This window comes from Tenrec ecaudatus, chromosome 6 (assembly GCF_050624435.1).
Source record: "Tenrec ecaudatus isolate mTenEca1 chromosome 6, mTenEca1.hap1, whole genome shotgun sequence".
Lineage (NCBI taxonomy): Eukaryota > Metazoa > Chordata > Mammalia > Afrosoricida > Tenrecidae > Tenrec > Tenrec ecaudatus.
In genome coordinates this window covers 152,754,686-152,776,250 of record NC_134535.1, presented here as the reverse complement: position 1 = coordinate 152,776,250, position 21,565 = coordinate 152,754,686, and the positions used below count along the sequence as shown (strand labels likewise).

The 21,565-nt window shown below is 41.2% G+C and overlaps 1 protein-coding gene, 1 long non-coding RNA gene and 1 pseudogene across 4 annotated transcripts in view; 2 read left to right on the top strand and 1 right to left on the bottom strand.

Moving 5' to 3' along the window:
- Positions 1 to 7,097, bottom strand: part of UPF2 (UPF2 regulator of nonsense mediated mRNA decay) — a 110,021-nt gene extending 102,924 nt beyond the window's left edge. For all 3 annotated transcript variants that reach the window (XM_075552384.1, XM_075552385.1, XM_075552386.1), the window contains exons 1-2: positions 6,978 to 7,097; positions 1,027 to 1,406 (exon numbers count right to left, since the gene is read on the bottom strand). In XM_075552384.1, the coding sequence (XP_075408499.1) occupies positions 1,027 to 1,388 (362 nt within the window). In that variant the 5' untranslated portion in view covers positions 1,389 to 1,406; positions 6,978 to 7,097. The remainder of the gene's footprint in view (positions 1 to 1,026; positions 1,407 to 6,977) is intronic.
- Positions 7,098 to 7,571: 474 nt separating this feature from the next.
- LOC142451300 (uncharacterized) lies at positions 7,572 to 17,043 on the top strand. Its single transcript, XR_012784982.1, has 3 exons — positions 7,572 to 7,707; positions 11,182 to 11,291; positions 16,389 to 17,043. It is a non-coding gene; the product is annotated as an uncharacterized LOC142451300 (long non-coding RNA).
- Positions 17,044 to 18,846: 1,803 nt separating this feature from the next.
- LOC142451714 (large ribosomal subunit protein eL6 pseudogene) lies at positions 18,847 to 20,940 on the top strand (annotated as a pseudogene).
- Positions 20,941 to 21,565: the final 625 nt, after the last annotated feature.

Here is a 21,565-nt window from a genome sequence, read left to right as displayed (position 1 = left end):
TTTATTAATGACTTAGTAAGAGTTCTAGATATTGATAACACCCAAATGTGGTAGTGCAGGGAAGGTTGAACTAGATTACAATTAAAAATAATTCTGCCAACTGGCAAGCCAAATGGATAAAATACATGACACATAATGAAAAACATACCATACTATGCCTGAGTATATAAAGCATTGAGCAAGTAGAAGACCTAAAAAAAAGTCCACAAAGCAATACTTAAAGAATAAGCATTATAAAAGAATATATTAAAAACATTTTGAAATGATGGGTTTTTCTATTCTTGGTACCTAGATAGGTTTAGGGTCTGAAAATTCATATGTGATTTAGAAAATTTGGGAAAAGGAACTATCACATGAATGTCCTTTAATAAAAATCTAACAAAGGGGAGGAAGCAGCTGAGAACAAATCTACCTATATTCACAGTAAAAAGATGGGCGGGTGTGGAGAGACTGGTATTAAAAATATGACTTGAAATTTTAAACCTAACTCTCTAGAAAAGTCAATTTTTATCTTTCTGAAAAAGTCTTTGATTTTTCTACTAAAAGCTGTAATAAGTTCATGGAAAAGTTATACTTATCTCTGGAAACACCAACATTTAACTATCTATTGGAATTCACCCAATTACATACGAACACTGGATTACCAATTACTAGTTCATCTTTGTGTTCTTCGCATAAAGGCTGCCTGATATTTTTCACGAGTTTATTATGCTAATAAGAATTCAACAAGCAGTACCTCTTAAAAATAAAATTTTCAACTAAAAAAGATTATTATCCTATCATGTAAAAAATTAATTGAAATTTCAATTATCCTAGACCTCAGGAAAATACTTTTAAAAGATTATTACTAATATTTATTTTAAATAATTAAATTGTCTGAGGCTTACCTCCCCATCACCAAACCTAACCAAACAAGTAAAATAAGGTACTTCCAATTCTCAAGTAAGTCTTATTTCTAATCACCTTCTCCTAAACTACCCCAATCTTGTCATCCCTTCCCATCAACAATTAAACACACGTTCTTACTTCAGCTGCGCAGCTGCTTCTTCTTGCTGGCGCTTTGCCTGCTCTTCTTGCTTCTTTCTCTCTTCCTCCTCGTGTTTCTTTTTTTCTTCTTCCTCTTTCTTCTTTAATTCTTCTTCTGCCTTCACCTTCTCTTCTTCTTTTTTCTTCCGTTCTTTGTCTTCTTTTTTCCTTTTGTCTTCTTCCAGTTTCTTCTTTTTATCTTCTGGGACCTTAATGACTTCCTTCTTGGCAGGAAGCTTGATATCATCTTTTGGTTTCTCTCTGCTGCTCACTGGCCGCCTTTCACTGCAGTCTTTTTCCTTGTTGTTCAATAAAGATTCTTTTTCGTCCATATTTGCTGGCTTTTTACGCTCAGCTGGCATTATGTTACCCAGGACAATCTGTAAGAGTAGAAGAATGTCAGTACTGTAGATTTAGTGATGCAACACTTTAAAACAGGAAATATTAATGTACTGTAACTAAGCATTTGTGAGGGATTAATTAAATGCATACAAAATAAATACTTTATCTATAAGAAAAACAAGTTACAGGTCACATTCCACATTCTCTCATTACTAGTTATTCATTTTCTAGGCAAAAAAAACAACAATTTTTTAGCTTTTTATAACCAAAAATTCAAACACATACAACCAAGTAGAAAACGCAGCAAAAGGAGCCTCTACGTACCCATTACCCAGATATAACCATTAAAATCAACCTCAAAACAATGTCATTTAATCACAAATACATCAGTATATAGCTAAAAAACATTTTGAATCCGTTTTAACCCACCTTCCTCAGAATGGTACAAGATACTGGTCCATTATCTCATACAATATTCAATAGAGTACTCATTAAGTCCTAGAATGGAGCTTAAATGGCTTCTTATAGTCTACAAACTACTGCTCAATTTCACCCCACTCCTTTAACCTTTTCATCTAACTTTCAAATGCAAAAACTGTGAACTATGCCAAATTAGACTAGTATTAGTGACAGTCAATTTTAATCTATAAAAATGCTTATAGCAAGATATGACAAAATAATCATTTATAAATTATCAAGGGTTCATGAGGAAGTGGGGAGAAGGGAAGGAGGGGGAAAAATGAGGACCTGATGGCAGGGGCTTAAGTGGAGGGCAAATGTTTTGAGAATGATGAGGGCAATGAATGTACAGATGTGCTTTACACAATTGATGTATGTATAGATTGTGATAAGAGTTGTTTGAGCCTCTAATAAAACTATTTTTTAAAATGCTTATAAAATCTGTAAATTCTGTTATACCTACCAATACAATAACTACTACTAGGCTAAAGTTTCTCAACCTTGACATAAATGACACTTAGGGGGTACTTTTATGTTGAGGAGTGATGTCTTGTGCACTGTATAATATTAAGAAGTCTTTTAACTTCTACCCATTAGACATCAGTAATGGCTACCTGGCCCTTTTCACGGATGACAACCAAAAATGATGCCCAAAGTCTTCTGTGAGCCAAAATCACCCTGATTAAGAAGCTCAAACACTGGAAAAATGTGGCTATTTAAATGCAAATTAATAACTTAATAAAGTTTGTAATTCATTTCTTTAGTTACTCTCTATATTTCAAGTGTTCCTTCCACACATTGTTAGTGGATACCAGAATGGGTGTGCAGATGCAGAATATCTGACCATCACAGGAAGTAATATTGGATAGCATTTGTCTGTAGTAATGGTTCTATAAAATTAAATGGAAATAACAAAACTAATAAACAAAAAATTGTATTCCCTAAAAATCTATTTCTCTAAGCCCAGAAAAATTATTTGCCTAATATAGTGTCTTTTCTGGATAGTGCTTTATGTTTTAACTCCTAAATCATCTGAAAGTCACACTCAGAAATTCAAAATAGGTTTCTGTTTAAGAAGTATTGGGGGGGGGGGGGGGCAACCTACTGCTATAGAGTGACTTCTGGCTAACAGATATCCCATTGGACAGAGGGTTTCCAAGGCTGTAAAATTTTTTAATCACTTTATTGGGGGTTCTTACAACTCAGTACAATCCATTCATACATCCACTGTGTCAAGCACATTGGTATATTTGTTGCCATCATGATTCTCAAATTCAAAACATTTTCTTTCTACTTGAGCCCTTGGTATCAGCTCCTCGTTTTTCCCAAAGGCTGTAAATCTTTATAGAAGCAGAAGGCCACAGCTTTCTCCCAAGGAGTAGCTTGTAGACAGCCACTGTAAGCACTGTGCCAACAGGGGTCCTCCTCAGATGACTAGGACAACTTACATAAACTTCGTGATTTTTATTAAAAGCTAAAGTATTCCTAGGTATTTTCAAATACTGGTTTTTAATTACAGCAGTAAAAAGTAGGTTAGCAAACATGTACAATAAATAGTGTATAAATACACAACTTCAGCATTATTATAAAATGTTATCAGAGAAAGACAACCTAAGGCAGTAGAAGCGTTCTAAGTAATTTTTGGAAACGCATGCCACACTTTGTACCTTCTCTCTGCCACCTCTTCCTTCCCCCCTTTCTCTTTAACACTCTTATTCTCCTCTCCTTCCATGGTCTACGCCAGTGGTTCTCAACCAGTGGGTCATGACCCACAGGGGTCACGTGATTCGTAACAGTAAAAAATTACAGTTATGAAGAAGCAACGAAAATAATGTTATGAAAAAAAAAAAGAAAATAATGTTATGTTGGGGGTCAGACCCACAACATGAGGAACTGTATGAAAGGGCGGCGGCGTTAGGAAGGCTGAGAAGCACTGTTCGCTCTATGCATTCATTCTGATGAGGACACCCAAAGGCTTTAGTTAACCCCATTGGTGGAACTCAGAACAAAACAAAACAAAAAGGGCTCTTAATCCTGTTGCAGTGAACATTTTAAAGATGTAAAAAATATTTACATATTTGACACTCCTTCAAGTGCCAAGACAGTACTTACAATATATTATGTGGAAATTTCATTAACAATTCTTGTACAGCTTCAATCAAGGGTCCACCTTTCATATGAAAGTATTATCATACTTCGATAATACTAACAAGGTATCGCCCATTGGCATTATGTGAAACACTTGACTTACGTTATCTCATTTAATACTAAAATCTTCATGAGGTGGGTATTATTTTCCTTATTTTATAAATGAGTAAACTTGAGACTTAACTGAGTAACTTGACCAAGGTCTCTACAACGGATGAAGAGCGAGCTGGGATCTGAGCCCACACTCTCATCAAGCACCGTTAAGCACCCTAGGAGCACCAAGTTGTGAGTTGAAAGACTTGGCAAGAGATCCTAACTAGGGCAAATGATACAATTCTGAATGTTGGGGTACAAAGAATCCTCTGATAATTAATGGATAAACAGTTTTTACATCATGTTATTAACTTTTGCCAGTTTCTGGCTGAAAAGTGTAAGGACATAATACCCACGTAAACATGATCTTATTTACAGGTATTAGTCATTATGCATAAAAAATGAAAATACTAATTATACTGAATTCGTATTTTTTATGTGAAGTATCAATAAATGACGTTGTAGGGCCACTGTAAACAGTTCTCAGATAATATAAAGAATGGAATCAGAATTGCCAATTAATGTATTACTTTTAAAGATAAAATTAAATCTTATTAAATTTTTTAAATTAAGAAATGAGCTTGAAACCTGGTAAACTCATAAGCTGCGTTATCTACCAGCTCAACAGAACGAAAAGTTTCCTGACTCAATAGCATAAATGTTTGTCATAGGTTTCCACTATATAAAATATAGTAGGAATTCATGATAATCTAGAACATGATAGAAAGTCTCAAAGATGGCCCTTACATCTTGATACTACTACTGTCATTGAATCATATAATCCTTGTAAGTATATATCCAAAGTACACTTGACCAAATTTCAGTCAACAAAAAATTTGACAAAAATTTGAAGGTCCCTGTACAAGCAATAGGTAACCAACCTGTAGTGACAGGACCTTCAGAGTGATACAGACTTTTAAGTTTGCATCCTAGGCTGATTATGGAGATAGGACAAGTTATTTCTCCCAGTTTATTTTTATTCCTCAACAAATGAGAAATATGCTACCTGTCTTTAGAGCTTTTGACGCAAAGTTCCTAGTATAGCAAACCACATGAAGGGGGCAATAAACATTTGAATTCTTTCTCACGTTGAACACTGACAAGTCTGTCATACGAGATTTTTAGAGTCAGAAGGACCAATTAAGCTGGATTCCATTCTCAATTTCTGCACTGAGGATGTAACAGAATGATCTGTCCAAGATTATACATTTAGTTTGGCGGTTATTGCCAAGACTCACCCTCCAATGTTCTCTTCCACTGTACAACCTGGTTTGAATATTTAGAAAACCAAATAAAATACAGAAATGACAAAACCTAGATCAGTACATGTTTGTATTACATCCATTTAAAAAATAAAACAGTATTGAATTATATGTATCACAATGCTAAGATTCTTTAGTAATAAACCCATGCTTTAAACAGCCAAATGCATTACTTCAAATATTTCAAAAAGCTTAACAAGTGAAAAAAGAACATTAAATAATCAAGGTTAACAATTAGTGATCTTTTTATTAGAATGATAAAGTCTCACAAAAAAATTTACTACGGAAAATTGCATTCACACAAAATATTTCACCAAGTAAAATTAGATTCAGACAGCCCTGAAAAGGAAACCAAGCTTGAAAACGACCTTCTTGGCTCCCAAAACAATATCCTAGTAGATGAGTGGGGCTGCATATTTTGAGTTTCTGAACACACACTGAACTTCCAAGTAAAATTACCTTATTGGTAAACCAGGTACTATGAGTGGAGGAGTAGAGTCAACAGGGGCAGTTCCCTTTAAAACATTCCTTTGCAAGCCCCATATGGAATAAGTATGAAATCACAATTAGGCGGCTCTGAAAATACTACAGAGAAAGAACATTTCTACCTTTTAACACCCCGTTATTCGAAACGTTCTGGCTAAGAGGTAGACTCACACAGGGGCATTATGTACCCAGTCTCGGACTTGACTCTTTACAGAATGTCCTTAGAATAAAAACCTCAATGCTTTTACAAATTTCAGCACAGTTCACAACTACTGTTCTTGAGGGCTCTTACAATTTTCCCAAACCCCTAAAGGCTATGGTACATGAAAAGGGTGATTGATAGTTTGTCCGAAGTTCTATGAGCGCAAGAGAACTGATGATCCGCCAGTGAGTACCCCAAACTGCCTCTGCTTTGCCAACCCGGAGACCAGCTATCCTGGGGTCGCCTCGTTAGTCCACCAGCTCTAACGAGCCAAGTGCCTGGAGCCTTGGAACGAAGGCAACGTGAACAATCAAGCAGCCTGTGCGACCGAAGGCAAATAGATGTAAATAAAGGACCCAGGTCCACAGTCCTCAAGACACCAAAACCCCATCCTCGCCACACAGCTCCCACAACCCCGTGCTGCTCCCTCACATTCCCACACCAAACACGCTTCCCCGCCACAACTCTTCCTCCGGCTACCTACACGGGTCACCTTCGCGGACCACCTTTGCCCCAACCCTAACTTCGGCCCCACACTGGCCGCCCCACTCCACATCCTCCCACACACTCGCCCTCGCTTTCCCTCCCAGCTCCCGGGGAGCTTTCCCCCACCTCCCCTCGCTCCACTCCACGCCCCCAAACACCTTCACCCCGCCACGGCGGGCTGCCCGCCTCCAGAGCCGAGGCCCAGCCCCGGGGAGCGGGGCAGGCACCTCCTCTACCGCCCCTCATGCCTGCCCGGAGCCGGAGCTCCCGCGTTGATGGGAGCCTCCGGGAGAAGGCTCTGAGGAGGGCGACGCCGGACCAGCCGTCTCTTTACTGCTCCCCACCCCCGGAGAGCTGGGGTGCGGAGTCGCCTTTGGAGTCCCTCAGGGAGTAGGGGGTCTAGGCCAGAGCCCCTCAGCCCCGCTCCCTCCCGATCGTTGGAGCGGAGGGGCAGGAGGTTCCCCGGGACTCACCTCGAGCCTGTTGTCAACATTAGCCCCGGGTTTCCCAGCACCAACTCCAGCGCTCGGGCTCTCCCCTCCCCTCCCCCCACCTATCTCGCCGCCGAGGACCCGCCTTCCCTCAGCTCCCCCTCCTCCCTCCGCCCGTCGGCCCTCCCGCCCGCCACTCACCAGCGCGGCCGGGCTGCGAGTGGGGGCGGGGCGGAGGAAGGCCGAGAGGAAGAGGCTGTCCTTGCGACGGCCCGACTTGGAAACCGTCCGAATCGCTCGTTCCCCTGGCATGCGTTGTCCTTAGGTGGACTCTGAGATGGTTATTCCAGAGCAAAGGCTCTGATAGGGGTCACCCGCTTAGCGGCTGGCTCAAATTGCCCAATCGATGGGAGGAGCAAATTTTTCAGACAGGCAGTTAATAAGGCAGCCACCAGGAGCCCCTCAGCCAAGGGCCCCAACAGAGGGGAGGAGTGTTCTGAGTACCGGAGACAGGAAGTGGAAGCGTCTGAACTGGAGATGCGCAAGCGCAGACTTGGAGTTAGGGGCGCGAGAATGGGGCGGGGCGGAGCTAGCGGAGGTAAGGAGGGGGAGGAGGAAGCAGGATTACGGAGCGCCATTAAGGACAAGGTTGACCATGTGACTCTCGGCGGACTTTCTCGCTGAGAACTCGGGGAGGAGGTCTAACAAGGAAAAGTTTGATTGGACTACTCCGAGGGAAGGTTGACGCGGTAGAAAATTGGAAGCTGGGGAGGTTGGTGGTGGTTTTAGGACTACGAAAGTCCCGTGGGGGGATTTCCAGCGCAATTCTAAGGGTTCGATATAAAATGTCTCAGAGTGAAGATCTATGGCTTTTCTCAAGTTCTTAAAAAGTGCCTAGTACTAGCAGGCAAACTTTTAAATTACAATGAAACGTTCTCCCTGAATTACTGGGGGAAATCTCCTGTAATCGAAAATTTTTAAAGAAAAAAATCAGTCTTACCGTTTTGTTTTTCTCCAAATGCAAATCCTGGTGGAGTTTTTAAAATGGGTATCGGAGTATCAACACTTTATTTCCTCTCAAATCGCCGCTGCTGCTGCTGCGTTCGATTTTTATCAAAAACGATGCTGGACAGATTATCAACGTGGTCTGGCTGGCCAGGAGCCAAAGGTGCTAAGTGACTGCTGCGTCTTGCTCGATCTGCAGCGCCCTAACAAGTAGTCAAGCCCACAGCTGGAGCTGCTGTCAACCTTAAATGCTTGCAGCCTTTCTAGATTCCATTTTATTGTTAGTCAGTCAGCCAGCCAGCCAGCCAGCCTGTCGGTCGGCTCTGAGGAAACCCTGGTGGTGTAGTGGTTTTGTGTTGGGCTGTAATCTGCATGGTCGGCAGTTCAAAACACCAGCAGCTGTGTGGGAGAACGGCTGCTTACTACTCTCGTTGGCAGATACGGTCCTGGAAACCCACAGGGTGTCTCTACGAGTCAGTATGGACTCCATGGCAGAGAGTTTGGTTTGGAGTCCTAACTACCAGCTTTGCAACAGTGCAATCCTTCTCTACACCATCCTTGTAATCCTCATGTTTGAGCCCAGTTGTTGCAGCCACTAGGTTAATCCATCTCCATGAGGGTCTTCTCTTTTTCACTGACCACCTACACTTGACCAAGCACGATGTCCTTCAGGAACTAGCCCCCTCACAATATCGTGCAAAGTTCTTGAGAAGAAATCACAACATCCTTGCTTCTGAGTATCCCTGCTGTACTACTTCCCTGTATTTGCTTTTGCTTACTTGCCTCTATTTATTAATTCTTCTCACTTTTTTTTCTTCTTTTTGCTCTTAGCACACAAATTCCACTAACAAGCCCAAGTGATCTGCCCTCTTTAAAAAAAAAAATTCTCCCCAAAACACAAAAGAGGTCAATCATTTAAAAGACAGTAGTTGTATACTGAGTCTATTCTGACCTATAACTCAACCCAAACCACACCATGGTGTGAAATTCAAACACATAACAATACTATAAGATGTGATAGAACTGGCTCATAAGGTTTTCTAAAATGTCATCTAGGCAGTGAAAAAGAGGAAGACCCTTGACACACGAATTGACACATTGGCTGCAGCAATGGATTCAAACAGTTTTAAGGAAGACGGGCCCAGGCAGTGTTTCATTCTGGTGTACATAGGGTTGCTATGAGTCAACCAACTTGATGGCACCTTACTGCGCAGTCTTTCCTGGAACAGATTGCCAGGCCTTTTCTCCTGCACAGCAGCTGATGGCCAAACTGAAAATCCAAACTCACTGCTGCCCAATCTATTCTAACTTATAGTTGAGCCCATAGGACACAGTTGAACTGCCCCTGTGGGGTTCTTGACACTAACTCTTCACAGGCGTAGCAAGCCTCATCTTTCTCCCTCAGAGTGGCTGGGGTGGTTTTGAACTGCTGACTTTGTGGCATAACCCACTAGGCCCCCAGGGCTTGAATGTAGGTGGCCTGTGGATTTGAATGGAGATTGATAGCCAAGCTATATACTATCATCAAGGCTCCTAAAAGTGGTAGAGAGACGAATAACTACTCCTAAAACACTATGTATGCAATCGCCAGTCATTTGTCTTCAAAGTATCTGATCTGATTTTGTCTGAATACCTGAAGAAGCTTTGCCCCTACTGTTGAAAACTAAGCCCTCATTCTATTCTAAACCACACTGGGTTGTACAATGGTTCAAGACTGTGCACACCAACTATATTAATCTCTACAAGGCCCCTTCTTGTTATCTCAAGAACCTTGCTCACTTTGAAGTAATAGCTGGTAGATGTTTAACTGAAAGGTTTCTTTTTCCCAAGACAATATCTCCAAGATTTCGTGTATTCCATATGAAGTATTCTGCATTACTATTCATCTATAACCTTGAAAGAACCAATTATTCATTGGAAGTGACATATAAGCTAAAAATAGCCCTAGCAGTTTCTCTAGAACTGGCTGCCTGTTTGCCAATACTATCTTTCCCTTAATAAATAGTTCATCTCTTTAGCTGTAAGTAGAAGAAAGACAAGGTTTTCTCCTCCCATAAAGAGTTAAAGTCTGAGAACCCCACAGCAGTGGTTTTACCCTGCCCTATAGGGTCGCTATGAATTGGAATCGATTCAATGGCAGTGTTTGGTTTTTTAGTTGTAAATGTATTGTTTTTAATATAGGATTAAGAAGAGAGGAGGAAGGCATTGTTAGTAAGCAGTTCCTATTTTATATTTTAATAATTATAAAAATCCTGTAGATAAATATTATGATCTCCGTCTTCTAGATAAGGACACTGCATCTCAGAAAAATTAAGTAATTTATCCAAGATCAAAAATTTGTGAGCCTCCTGTCTACTTTTTATTCAAGTTTGTCTAATTCCAAAACCCCAGGCTCTTTCCACTATAATCTGTTTTTATGCAACTGAAAATGTAACTGATCATAGCTGACAAAAGCTTTCTCGTGTAGGGACGCCACTGCAATTAAGAGTAGAAACATAGTACTCTGAAGAGGTCATCAAACCACTATTTTCTGAAAATATATTGTACTAAGCATTTAAGTAGATACATCAGGATTTGAAAACAATCTCAAAAATGTCCAGTGTCCTCCTTTGTGCTTGCTTCAGTTGACAAACTGATATAACATATATTTTTTCTAAATTTTGCTATTTATACAAACTTATATGATACAATTTTCCACTTAAAACCTAGTTATAATGTTGCTGCTTCCCAGAAGAACCCAAAGTCAGGGGACAAGTTAGAAAGTTAGAATTACAGGGCAGAGCAAACCCTGACTTAAAAACCAGGCATCACATGAGGCATACCACGTCTAACTACAGCCTTTTCCCACTGGCCTCACACCAGTATAATAATGGGGACAACCTGGAAGTGTGCTGTGCCTTGTCTGTCTTTAGAACTTGAAGTTTAGTTTAACTAAACGAGTTTAAGCTACCTATTTTTTTAAGCACTCACTTATTCATGGTATATGAAGGGGTCCCAAAAAAAACCCAGAATTTTTTTATTCCCCAAAGCTATGTATTAAATTTTTTCTTTACAAAACAACCTTATCACCTTCAACGTCCTCTCCATTACACTTACTACATTGATCAAATCTGCAATTCCATTCTTGGAAACATTTTCCAAACTCATCTGTTTGGATGGCTGACAGCACCTCCCTTGTTTTTTTCTTTACCTCTGACACTTCCTCAAATCACTGTCCTTTCATGTCCCTCTGCATTCACAGAAACAAGAGGAAGTCACATGGAGCAAAGTCAGGCGAGTGTGGTGTGTGGGGCAATGGAAGCATGCTGTTCTTTGACAAAAACTGGCGCACTGAGATGGCTGCATGAGCAGGTACATTGTTGTGGTGACAAAACCAGTCCCCCATGTGTCACAAATCAGACCTTTTTTGTTACACACTGTTACGCAATCTGTTCAGAACCTCTCGATAGAAATCTTGATTAGCAGTCTGACCTGCTGGAACAAACTCCAAATGCACTGAGTCCACATTTTTATCCTTTTGGGAAGTTGACGTTCATCCAGGAGGAAGTTTGGAATCAATGAACATTTTCCCTTTTGAAATAAGAAAACCACTCAGACACTGGAGTTTTTCCCATAGCACTGCCATTGTGAACTATGTTCAACATTACAATAGTTTCTTCAACATTTTTCCCAATCAGGAAACAAAATTCCACAGTCACATGCTTAAGTCAGCCTTAACAAAAATCGAGATTTGAAGAAACTGCTCTTATGAAAAAATTCACTGACCAGAGAGAACCTTCCCAGGCAATGCCACTGGGTGCACTAACTCAGAGGGAGTTGCTGAATGCTCACCTAGTGGGGAAAAGTGTGTACTAGGAAAGCTCCATTCTGTCCAGTGCAATTCTCAAGGGTACCTCTCATATGCCTCGTAGAGAGTTTCAAAACATTTTTACCCCCGTCTCTCTACTTAACAATTTCTAAAAGAAATGTATCAAGATGTGTCAACTAAATAAAAATGCTAAGATAATTTTTTGAACAAATATAAATATTAAGTATGTTGTGGGGTGCCGTCAAGTCAATTCTGACTCATGGTGGCTCTGTACAACAGAATAAAACGACCCCGTCCTGGACCACCTCACAATTGTTATGTGGGAGCCCAACATTGAAGCCCCTGTGTCATTCCATCGACCCTAAGGGTCTTCATCTTTTTTCTTCTTCATCTGCCCTCCTACTTTAAGAGCCATGGTGTCCTTGTCTAGGGATTGGTCTCTCTTGATAACACGTCCAAAGTATGTCATCATCACTTCTAAGGAGCATTCTGGCTGTATTTCTTCCAAGACAAATCTGTTGGCTCTTTTGGCAGTCCATGGCACTCTCAACATTCTTTGTCAGTACCATCATTCAAATGCAGTGGGTCTTCTTTGATTTTCCTTATCCAGTGTCCACCTTTCACTTGCGTATGAGCCAAGTGAAACACCAGGATTTGGGTCAGGCACACCTAGCCCTCAAAATGATATTCTTGCCCTTCAACAGTTGAAAGATATTTCTTGACTGCTACTTCCATGAGTATGGATTGTGGATCCAAGCAAGATAAAATCCTTGACAACTTCAGTATTTTCTGTTTTTCCAATTGTGAGGATTTGGGTTTTCTTTTACATTGAGTTGTAATCCATATTGCAGGCTGCATTCCTTGATCAACATCAGCAGGTGCTTCGAGTCCTCACTTTTAGCAAGTAAGATAGTGTTACCTACACATCACAGGTTGTTAATAAATTGAAATGTGCCCACAAATTAAAAAGTGTTGAGGACACATATAAGCAAATATAAATATTAAGTATATGGAACATAATAGTAACACCTAGTAAATATCCCTTGATATCAAATCATATTGAGATTTGTCATAGACCTACAAGATTTAAAATTATAAAGTGTTTAGAACATTGCATAGAAAATTGTGAGAATCCAATAAATAGGATTATAATCTAATTCAAGACAGAGACAATATATAAGCCAAGAAAAAGAAGTTAGTAGGATAAATGCAAAAGTACATAAACAGTACTGTGACTGAGAGTAACTGAAGAGAAGGAAGAGGGTGGACACTTCAGAGTTGACAGACTATATCACTTTAATGATGCAAAATGTGTGCTAAAATTGAAGAATTAGAATGTCCTGCCTATTCAAAACAAGGCTCTAGGAATTAATGGAATACCAATTGAAATGTTCCAACAAGCTGATAAAACACTGGAAGCAATCACTTGTCTCTGCCAGGAATTTTGGAGGAAACTACATGGCAACTAACTGGAAGAGATCTATATTTGTACCTGTTGCAAAAAGAGGTGACCAAAAAGAATGTTCGAATTATAGAACAATCTCATTGATATCACGTGCAAGTAAAATTTTGCTGAAGATCATCCAACAATGGTTGCAGCAGTACTTGACAGGGAGGTGCCAGAAGTTCAGGCTGGATTCAAAAGAGGACAATGGAACAAAGGATATCATTGTTGATGCCCGATAGACCTTTGAAGGAAGCAGAGAATACCAGGAAGATGTGAAGGCATTCAGCTGTGTGCATAGCCCAGAAGAATGAGGGTTCCAGAAAACTTGGTTGTGCTCAGGTGGAATTTGTAGATGAATCCAGAGGCAATTGTGCTAACAGAAGGAAGACATGATGACGTCTGGTTTAAAATCAGGAAAGGTGAGCATCGGGTTTATATCCTCTCACCATAGTGATTCAATCTGCATGTTGAGCAGATAATCAGAGAAGATGGATCATATAAGAAAAATGCAGCATCAGGATATGAGGATGGCTAATTAACAAGCTGCCATATGCAGATGACACAACTTTGCTTGCTGAGCGCAAGAAGGACTTGAAGCACTTGGTGATGAAAATCAAGGGTTGTAGTCTTCAGTGTGGATTACAACTCAACAGAAAGGAAACCAAAATCCTCCCAACTGGACCAGTAGGTATCATCATGATAAAAAGAGAAAAAGTTGAAATTATCAAATGGAACACAAAAAAAAGGATTTTATCTTTCTTGGATCCACAATCATGCTTTTGAAAGTAGCACTCAAGAAAGCAAAGGACACATTGCTTTGGGCAAGTCGGCTGCACAAAAGCTCTTGAAAGTGTTGAAAAACAAAGGGGTCACTTTGAGGACTAAGGTGTGTCTGACAAGCCATGGTATTTTCAATCACCTCCTATGCATGTCAATGTTGGACATTGATTAAAGAAGACCTAAGAAGAAGAGATGCATTTGAACTATGATTTTGGCAAAGAGTATTGGAAGTCCTATAGACTAGTAAAAGAACAAACAGATCTGTCTTGGAAAAAGTTCAAGCAGAATGCTCCTTATAGTCAAGGACGGGACAGCTTCATCTCAAGTACCTCAGGAAAGACTAGTCTGGAGAATGACATCATCCTTGGTGAAATAGGGGAGCATTGGGGGGAAAACATGACTCTCAGCAAAATGAGCTAACATAATGGACTCAAACATAAGAACAATTGTGAGGATGGTACAGGACCAGTAGTGTTTCCTTTTGTTATATATAGAATCATTATGAGTTGGAACCAATTCAGTAGCATCCAGCAACAACGTATTCAACTACAGATATCAAATGGGCCATTGGAACTCTAGGGAAGATTCTGAGGTAGAAATTAATATTTGAAAATAATCATCACAGGGTATTTTTTAATCATTTTATTCATAGCTCGTACAGGTCTTATCACAATCTATACATCCATCCATTGTGTCAAGCACATTTGTACAGTTGTTGCCATCATCATTCTCAAAACATTTGCTGCTTTCTACTTGAGGCTTTGGTATCAGCTCCTCATTTTTTTCCCCTTCCCCTCCCACCATCCCTCCTTCATGAACCCTTGATAATTTATAAATGATTATTATTTTTTCATGTCTTACACTGACCGACATCTCCCTTCAACCACTTTTCTGTTGTCGGTCCCCTGAGAAAGAGTTATATGTAGATCATTTTGATCAGTTCTCCCTTTTTCCCCCCATCTTTCTCTTACCCACCTGGTATCTCTCATTATTGGTCCCGAGGGGTTTATCTATCCTGGATTCCCTGTGTTTCCAGCTCTTGTCTGTACCTGTGTACATGCTCTGGTCTAGCTGGATTTGTAAGGTAGAATTGGGATCATGATAGTGGGGGCTTGGGGAGAGGAAGCATTAAAGAACTCGAGGAAGAAGAAAAAAAGAAATCGAGGAAAGTTGTATGTTTCATTGGTGCTATACTATACCTTGACTGACTCATCTCTTCCTTGTGGCCCTTCTGTAAGGGGATGTCCAATTGTCTACAGATGGGTTTTGGGTATCCACTATGCACCTTCTTCTTCCATGTGGACTTTGTTGCTTCTCAAGGTATTCTTGCATTGAGGGACTACTTGAGTAGAGGCCCAATGTCCATCTGCTACCTTAATACTTAACACAGAAATATATGCACATAGACCTATTTCCCTATCATTTTATATATATACATATGTACATGCCTGTATTTAGACCTCTATAAATGTCCTTTGTGTCCTAGTTCTTTCTTCAATTTCACAGGTGGTATGTTAAGCTATGAAATAATTTCTCCCAAACCATAAAGAAATGTAGTAAGAGATCAAAGACCAGGACCAACTCCTGATCAACTAAAAGAAAGTCTCTAAAAGAGACGACTGAATGACAACAGGGAAAGCCAGTAATGCCACAAAAACCAAGGAAAAGGACTTTTCAAGAAGGAAAAAGAGGTTAACTATCTCAAATGTTGCTGAAATTGCAACTAATTTGAGGACAGAGAAGTGCTCATTGGATTGTTGACATTATGGGGATCAATACTGACCTTGCAGGAGGTAGTTCAATGAACTAGTGGGGACAAATTGGAATAGTTGAAGACCAAATTGGAGTTAAAATAAGTGAACATGGGTATTTGAGAAATTTTATTGTGAATTGTAGCCAAAAAATATAGCTGTAGGATGATATGGGATCAGGGGAGATTGGGGATGTGTGTGTGCATATATGTGTATATATACTGATATTATTATATGTTTGCTGTTGTTGAGACTGCACAACACACACCAATTCCATAGTTTCTACCTGTACAATTCTGTGACACTGATGACATTCTTGGAGTTGTGCAACCTTCCTCAACCACCTGGTCCAAGTTGTTCCTCTGCCATTAACATCAACTTATTCTCCCCTCAGTGCCTGCCTAGATTTTTGAGTTGCTGTTGTCAATTTGATCCTTATAGAAAGATCTTTATAAAGCACAATTCTTGAGGCAGACATTCTTTACTGGTTATGCTAAACAATAGTTTGGTTTTAGAAACCTTCAGGGTTTAGTTTTAATTGAGATCTGCAGTGTAAAAATTATGTCAGGACAATATTTTCAGGAGTTCGTCCAGTCTTATGGGTCCAGAAAGTCTAGATTCACTGAGTATTCTAATTATGTTCTATATTTTCTCTCTTTTAGATCAAGATTCTTCTATAGAAGAGTGCACTTCCGAGGACAGCACTGAAGCTACAGCTTGGGGAGAAGGGCATGTCTGCTTAGAGCACACAGGAGACATGAAGAAGGGTGGAGAGGGAGGGGAACACATCCTGGCCCAACAAGCCCTGAGGAGGATATTCCTGCTCAGAGCACACAATGCAAAGAGAAGGCCATAGGGTCAGCCCTACCACGAGACACGACGTCCCTCACTAAACCATAATGCTACAGGGGACAACACTGGAGACACAGTTTGGGAATTGTGCACAATCTGACCCCATCATACAAGTGAAACATTAAGGGCATGCAACAGAACAGCAAGGGTAGCAAAGTGATGAAATCCCCAGGAAATACCAAAAGTAAACTTTGGAGTCAAAGTGTGGCACCCCATCAGACTCCACTGGAGAACACTCATAAAGGTCAACAAACAGACATTGAATTATTTATAGGCTTTTCCATTTTTGTCAGTGGCATTCTTTTTGTTGTTATTTTGGTTTTGTTTGTTGTTTTCTTTATTGTTATTGTGTTGTCTTGACTTCCTTTGTTGCTTTGTTTGGCTTTGCCTAGTTTTTGTACTTATTAATGTCTCTGCATATCTATATAGATAATATAGGCAGGATAAACAATTCAGAGATGAAAAGAATGGGACCAATGATTCTAGGAGAGGCACAGGAGAACGGGAGGTGGGAGAAGGGAAGGTGGAGGGGAGGGGGGGAACCACCCTAGCGACAAGGGAACAACAAGTGAACTAAAATCAATGGAGAGGAGGGTGCAGGATGCCTAGTGGGGCTTAATCAAGGGCAATGTAGCTTCAAGGAATTACTAAACCCAAAAGAAGGCCAAACATGATCTTGGACAAGAGGAACATAAATGGAAATAGAGGAAAGAGTCAGGAGGCAAAGGGCATTTATAGAGGCCTAAATGTAGGCATGTACATATGTGAAAGTATTTATATATACTGAGAGAGGAATAGATCTATGTACTCATATCTATATGTTAAGAATAAGGTAACAGATGGACATTGGGTCTCTACTCAAGTACTCCCTCAATGCAAGAACACTTTGTTCTAATAATCTGGCATTCCATGATGCTCACCTTCCCAAAACAATCGCTGAAGACAAAACGGGTACATAGCAAATGCGGTGAAGAAAGCTGATGGTGCCCGGCTATCAAAATTTATAGTGTCTGGGGTCTTAAAGGCTTGAAAATAAACGAGCAGACATCTAGCTGAGAAACAACAAAATCCACATGGAAGAAGCACACCAGCCTGTGTGATCCTGAGGTGTCAATAGGATCAGGTATTAGTCACCAAAGACCCAGAACAAAAAATCCCATCAATGTGAATGAGGAGGAGTGCGGAGTGGAGACCCAAAACCCATCTGTAGGTAACTGGACATTCCCCTATAGAAGGGTCATGGGAAGGAGATGAGCCAGCCAGGCTGCAGAATAGCACCTATGAAACATTTAACTTTCCTCTAGTTCTTTAATGCTTCCTTCTCCACCCCACATCCACTATCATGATCCCAATTTTACCTTACAAATCTGGCTTGATCAGAGCATGTACACTGGTACATATAAGAGCTGGAAACACAGGGAATCCAGGACAGATAAATCCCTCAGGACCAATAATAAGAGTAGTGATACCAGGAGGGTAAGGGAAAGGTAGGGGAAGAAAGGAGGAACTGATCAAAATGATCTATATATAACCCCCTTCCCTGGGGCATGGACAACAGAGAAGTGGGGGAAGGGAGACATCGGTTAGTGTAAGACATGAAAAAATAATTCATAAATCATCAAGGGTCCGTGATGACGGGAGGGTGGGGGGCAGGTGAAAAATGAGAATACCAAGGACTCAAGTACAAAGAAAATGTTTTGAGAATGATGATGGCAACAGCTGTACAAATGTGCTTGACACAATGGATGAATGGATGGATTGTGATAAGAGCTGTACAAGCCCCATAAAATGATTTTTAAAATTCTTCTATAGGATCTTCAGTTAAAATGTTCAATCATGGCATCCAGGGACCGTCCAGTTTGTTCATGGACACAATTACTTACTAATTCCATTTCTTCCTTCTATTCCAGACTATGGATTTTTGAAAGAAGATATGGAGATGAAATCTGGGTAGGAGAGTGAGGGGCCACCGCTGCTGGGTTTTTATAAAGAAGGTCGGTTTTATTTTACATGCTTTGAATTAATGTTAGAATATTCATCAAAAAGTTTCTAAGCCAAAAATGACATGTAAAAAGACCATCAACATTCGGTCAAAATGGGAGAAAAAAAAGATGTAGAGAAAATGTTTCTATGCTATAAGCAGAAGGAAATGTTGGTGATAAAGGAGAGGGGGGCAAATAACTAGGAACAATTCAAGAAGGGTAGAAAGATTGCCTTTGGCAGAAACAGGGACATTTCTTTATCATATTAGAAGAGACCACAGAGAAGATGGGTGCAAATATAGAACGGCTTGTACGTTTGAAGAGGAAATAGTTTAATTTCCTCAATAAAGCTTGAGGCAAAGTCACAGGTACTACGGAAGTAAGGGAGAGCTAAACTGATGGCCATCGATGTGATGCTGATTCATCATGGCCCTGTGAGTTTCCAAAACCTTAACTAGAGGAGTGTTGAACTGCTGGCCTTATGGATCACAGCCAACCACATACCCTCCATGCCACCAGGACTCCGTGAGGGATTGCTCAGGTGGTGTTACACAAAGAAACTATGAAGGGGGCACCTTGAGCAGGATGAAAGGGATGCGAATGCCAGACACGTATAAACGGCCAGGTGGAAGAATGGCCGCTCTTCTCTGCAAGAGTGGATCTCCGACCTTAATCTTTCACCATCCCAACTGTGAGGGCGTCAAGTTGCCATCTAGACTGATCGGTCATGCTCAGGGAAGATTTCTTTCTTTCCTTTTTCTCCCTTGGGTTTGTGGCATGGTCCAAAGCAGATAGCGGGTGAAAGGGGGGGGGGGGGGGAGGAGCAGCCAGGCACCAAGGAGAAGAGGCCCAAAGTCACGAAAGCAGATGCCAGTGCCAAGTGAAGAAGGCTGAACTCAAGGGCAAAAAGGCCCATTGCAGCCGAAACCCATCGGCTGGTCTCCGCCTCTCCGGTTATTCCAGAAAGGCCATGCACAGGAGGACGATTTCAGCGGCCAGAGGCAGGGTTGGGGAGGATGATAAAGCCCTGGCGACTGTCACAAAGCCACCTGGGGGCGACAAGCATGGTGGTACCTGAGTGGTTAAGCTGCGCAAAAGGCCGGATTTCCCAACAGAAGACGTGGCTCGGAAGCTATGCAGCCACTGGGAAAAGCCTTGTGGCCAGCATGGGAGGTGACCGCCCGCCAGCATAACCCCGGGGACAGGGAACTGTTCTGATCAGCCAGGCGGGACGCCACCGAGGCGAGGCAGTCGTTTTCCTGAAGCAGCTGGCCAGGGGCGTGCTGCTGGTGACTGGCCCTCTCTCCCTCAATCGATCTCCTCTGAGCAGAACGCACCAGAAATTGGTCATCGCCACCACCTCTACCAAAATTGAGACCAGTGATCTGAAAATCCCCAGACATCTGACGGACACCTCCTTCAAGAAGAATAAGCTACGGAAGCCCAGACACCAAGAAGGCGAGATATTTGACACGGACGAGGAGAGATTTGAGATCACAGATTAGCACAAGGCTCATCAGAAATCCGTGGACTCCCAAATTCTGGCAAACTAGAAGCTGTTCCCCAGCTCCAAGGCTACTTGAATGCTACCTTCACAGTCAACAAATGGAATTTATCCTCACAAATTGGTGTCCTAGATTTCTTGCAAAGAACCTGATTAAATAACTCATAAAGTTGGGGTGGAGAGGGGTGTCAGAACTCGCTAGCAGCTACTTGAAGTTCCAAACCAAACTCATTGCCATCTAATTGATTCTGAAGCTTAACGGTCCTCTAGGACAGAGTAGAACTGCCCCTGTGGGTTCCTGAGACTGTGAATCTTTACAAGAGGAGAAAGCCTCCTTTATCTCACTTGGAGCAGCTGGTGGTTTTAAACTTCTGACCTTGCAGTTCACAGCCCAAGGAGTAACCCACTACACCACCAGGGCTCCTTAGTTGAGGCTAATGGGCATAAATTTCAGGCAAAACCATCCAGCCTACATATGTAGTTTCTCCAGAAAAATAAGAGTTAGGCTTGACCAGAGTTGGGCATTTTCAATGAGAGTAATGACAGAAAGAGAAGAAGGGAGTTGAGAGCGTTCGCAGGAAGCTTATTATAATGGAGGATCATGGAGTATAAAGGAAGGAGGAAAGTGAGGTATATGGGATTATGGGATTGACAGTAGAGTTGCAACTATAGTCGTTAAGTGAGGCAGTTCAAAAGGAGAGGATGGAGTCACAAACATCAGCCAGTGACTGTGAAGAGCTGCAGTGACTGGGGTTCTAGACAGAAGGAATGTGTTGAAGGGAACCTGTTCTTGAAGGCGGATGGAGACCACCTGGCTTGGAAGCTGCAATGTAAAGCAGGGACGGCGAGCACAATGGAAAGTGGTGCAGTGCTGGTCTGCCGGAGTTCAACTTCTGGTTCCAACACTTACTAGCTGTTTGAACTTGGGTTTCAACTGCAGCTATTTGTTTGTTTTGTTTTCTAAGATGGCAACCACAGCTTTTTAATCCTTTAAAAAAGTGACAATAATAATCCTTTCCATAGAGTTGAGTCTTGTGAGTATTAAAGGAGGTAATTCAAATAAAAGCATTCACCAGAGGGCTTAGGGGATGTGCTCTGTAAATGTCAGCTTTTACTAAGTCATTTCAAAAACCATGAACACATTTAATATAAATGGTTCTTCAGGGTGAATAAATAGTATTTCCACAATCCTTTCTTTGCCTTAGGATTGTTAGGAAACAAGGCCATCTGAACCCATTTACTCCAAGCATTATTAATTCATGCTAAAACAATGAATTGAAGATTCATTGATGAGATTGTGGGTGGAGAGTTTTTCTCTGCTACTCCAAAACTCTCTATTCTGGAGTCCTTTCCAAATTCATAGTGACCCTACAGGACAGACCAGAACTGCTCCCTTGAGTTTCTCAGACTATAAAGCTTTCCAGGAGCAGAATGCCTCCCCTTTCTCCTATGGAGCCGCTGCTTGTCTAGAACTGCTGAGCTTGTGGTTAGCAGTCCAAGG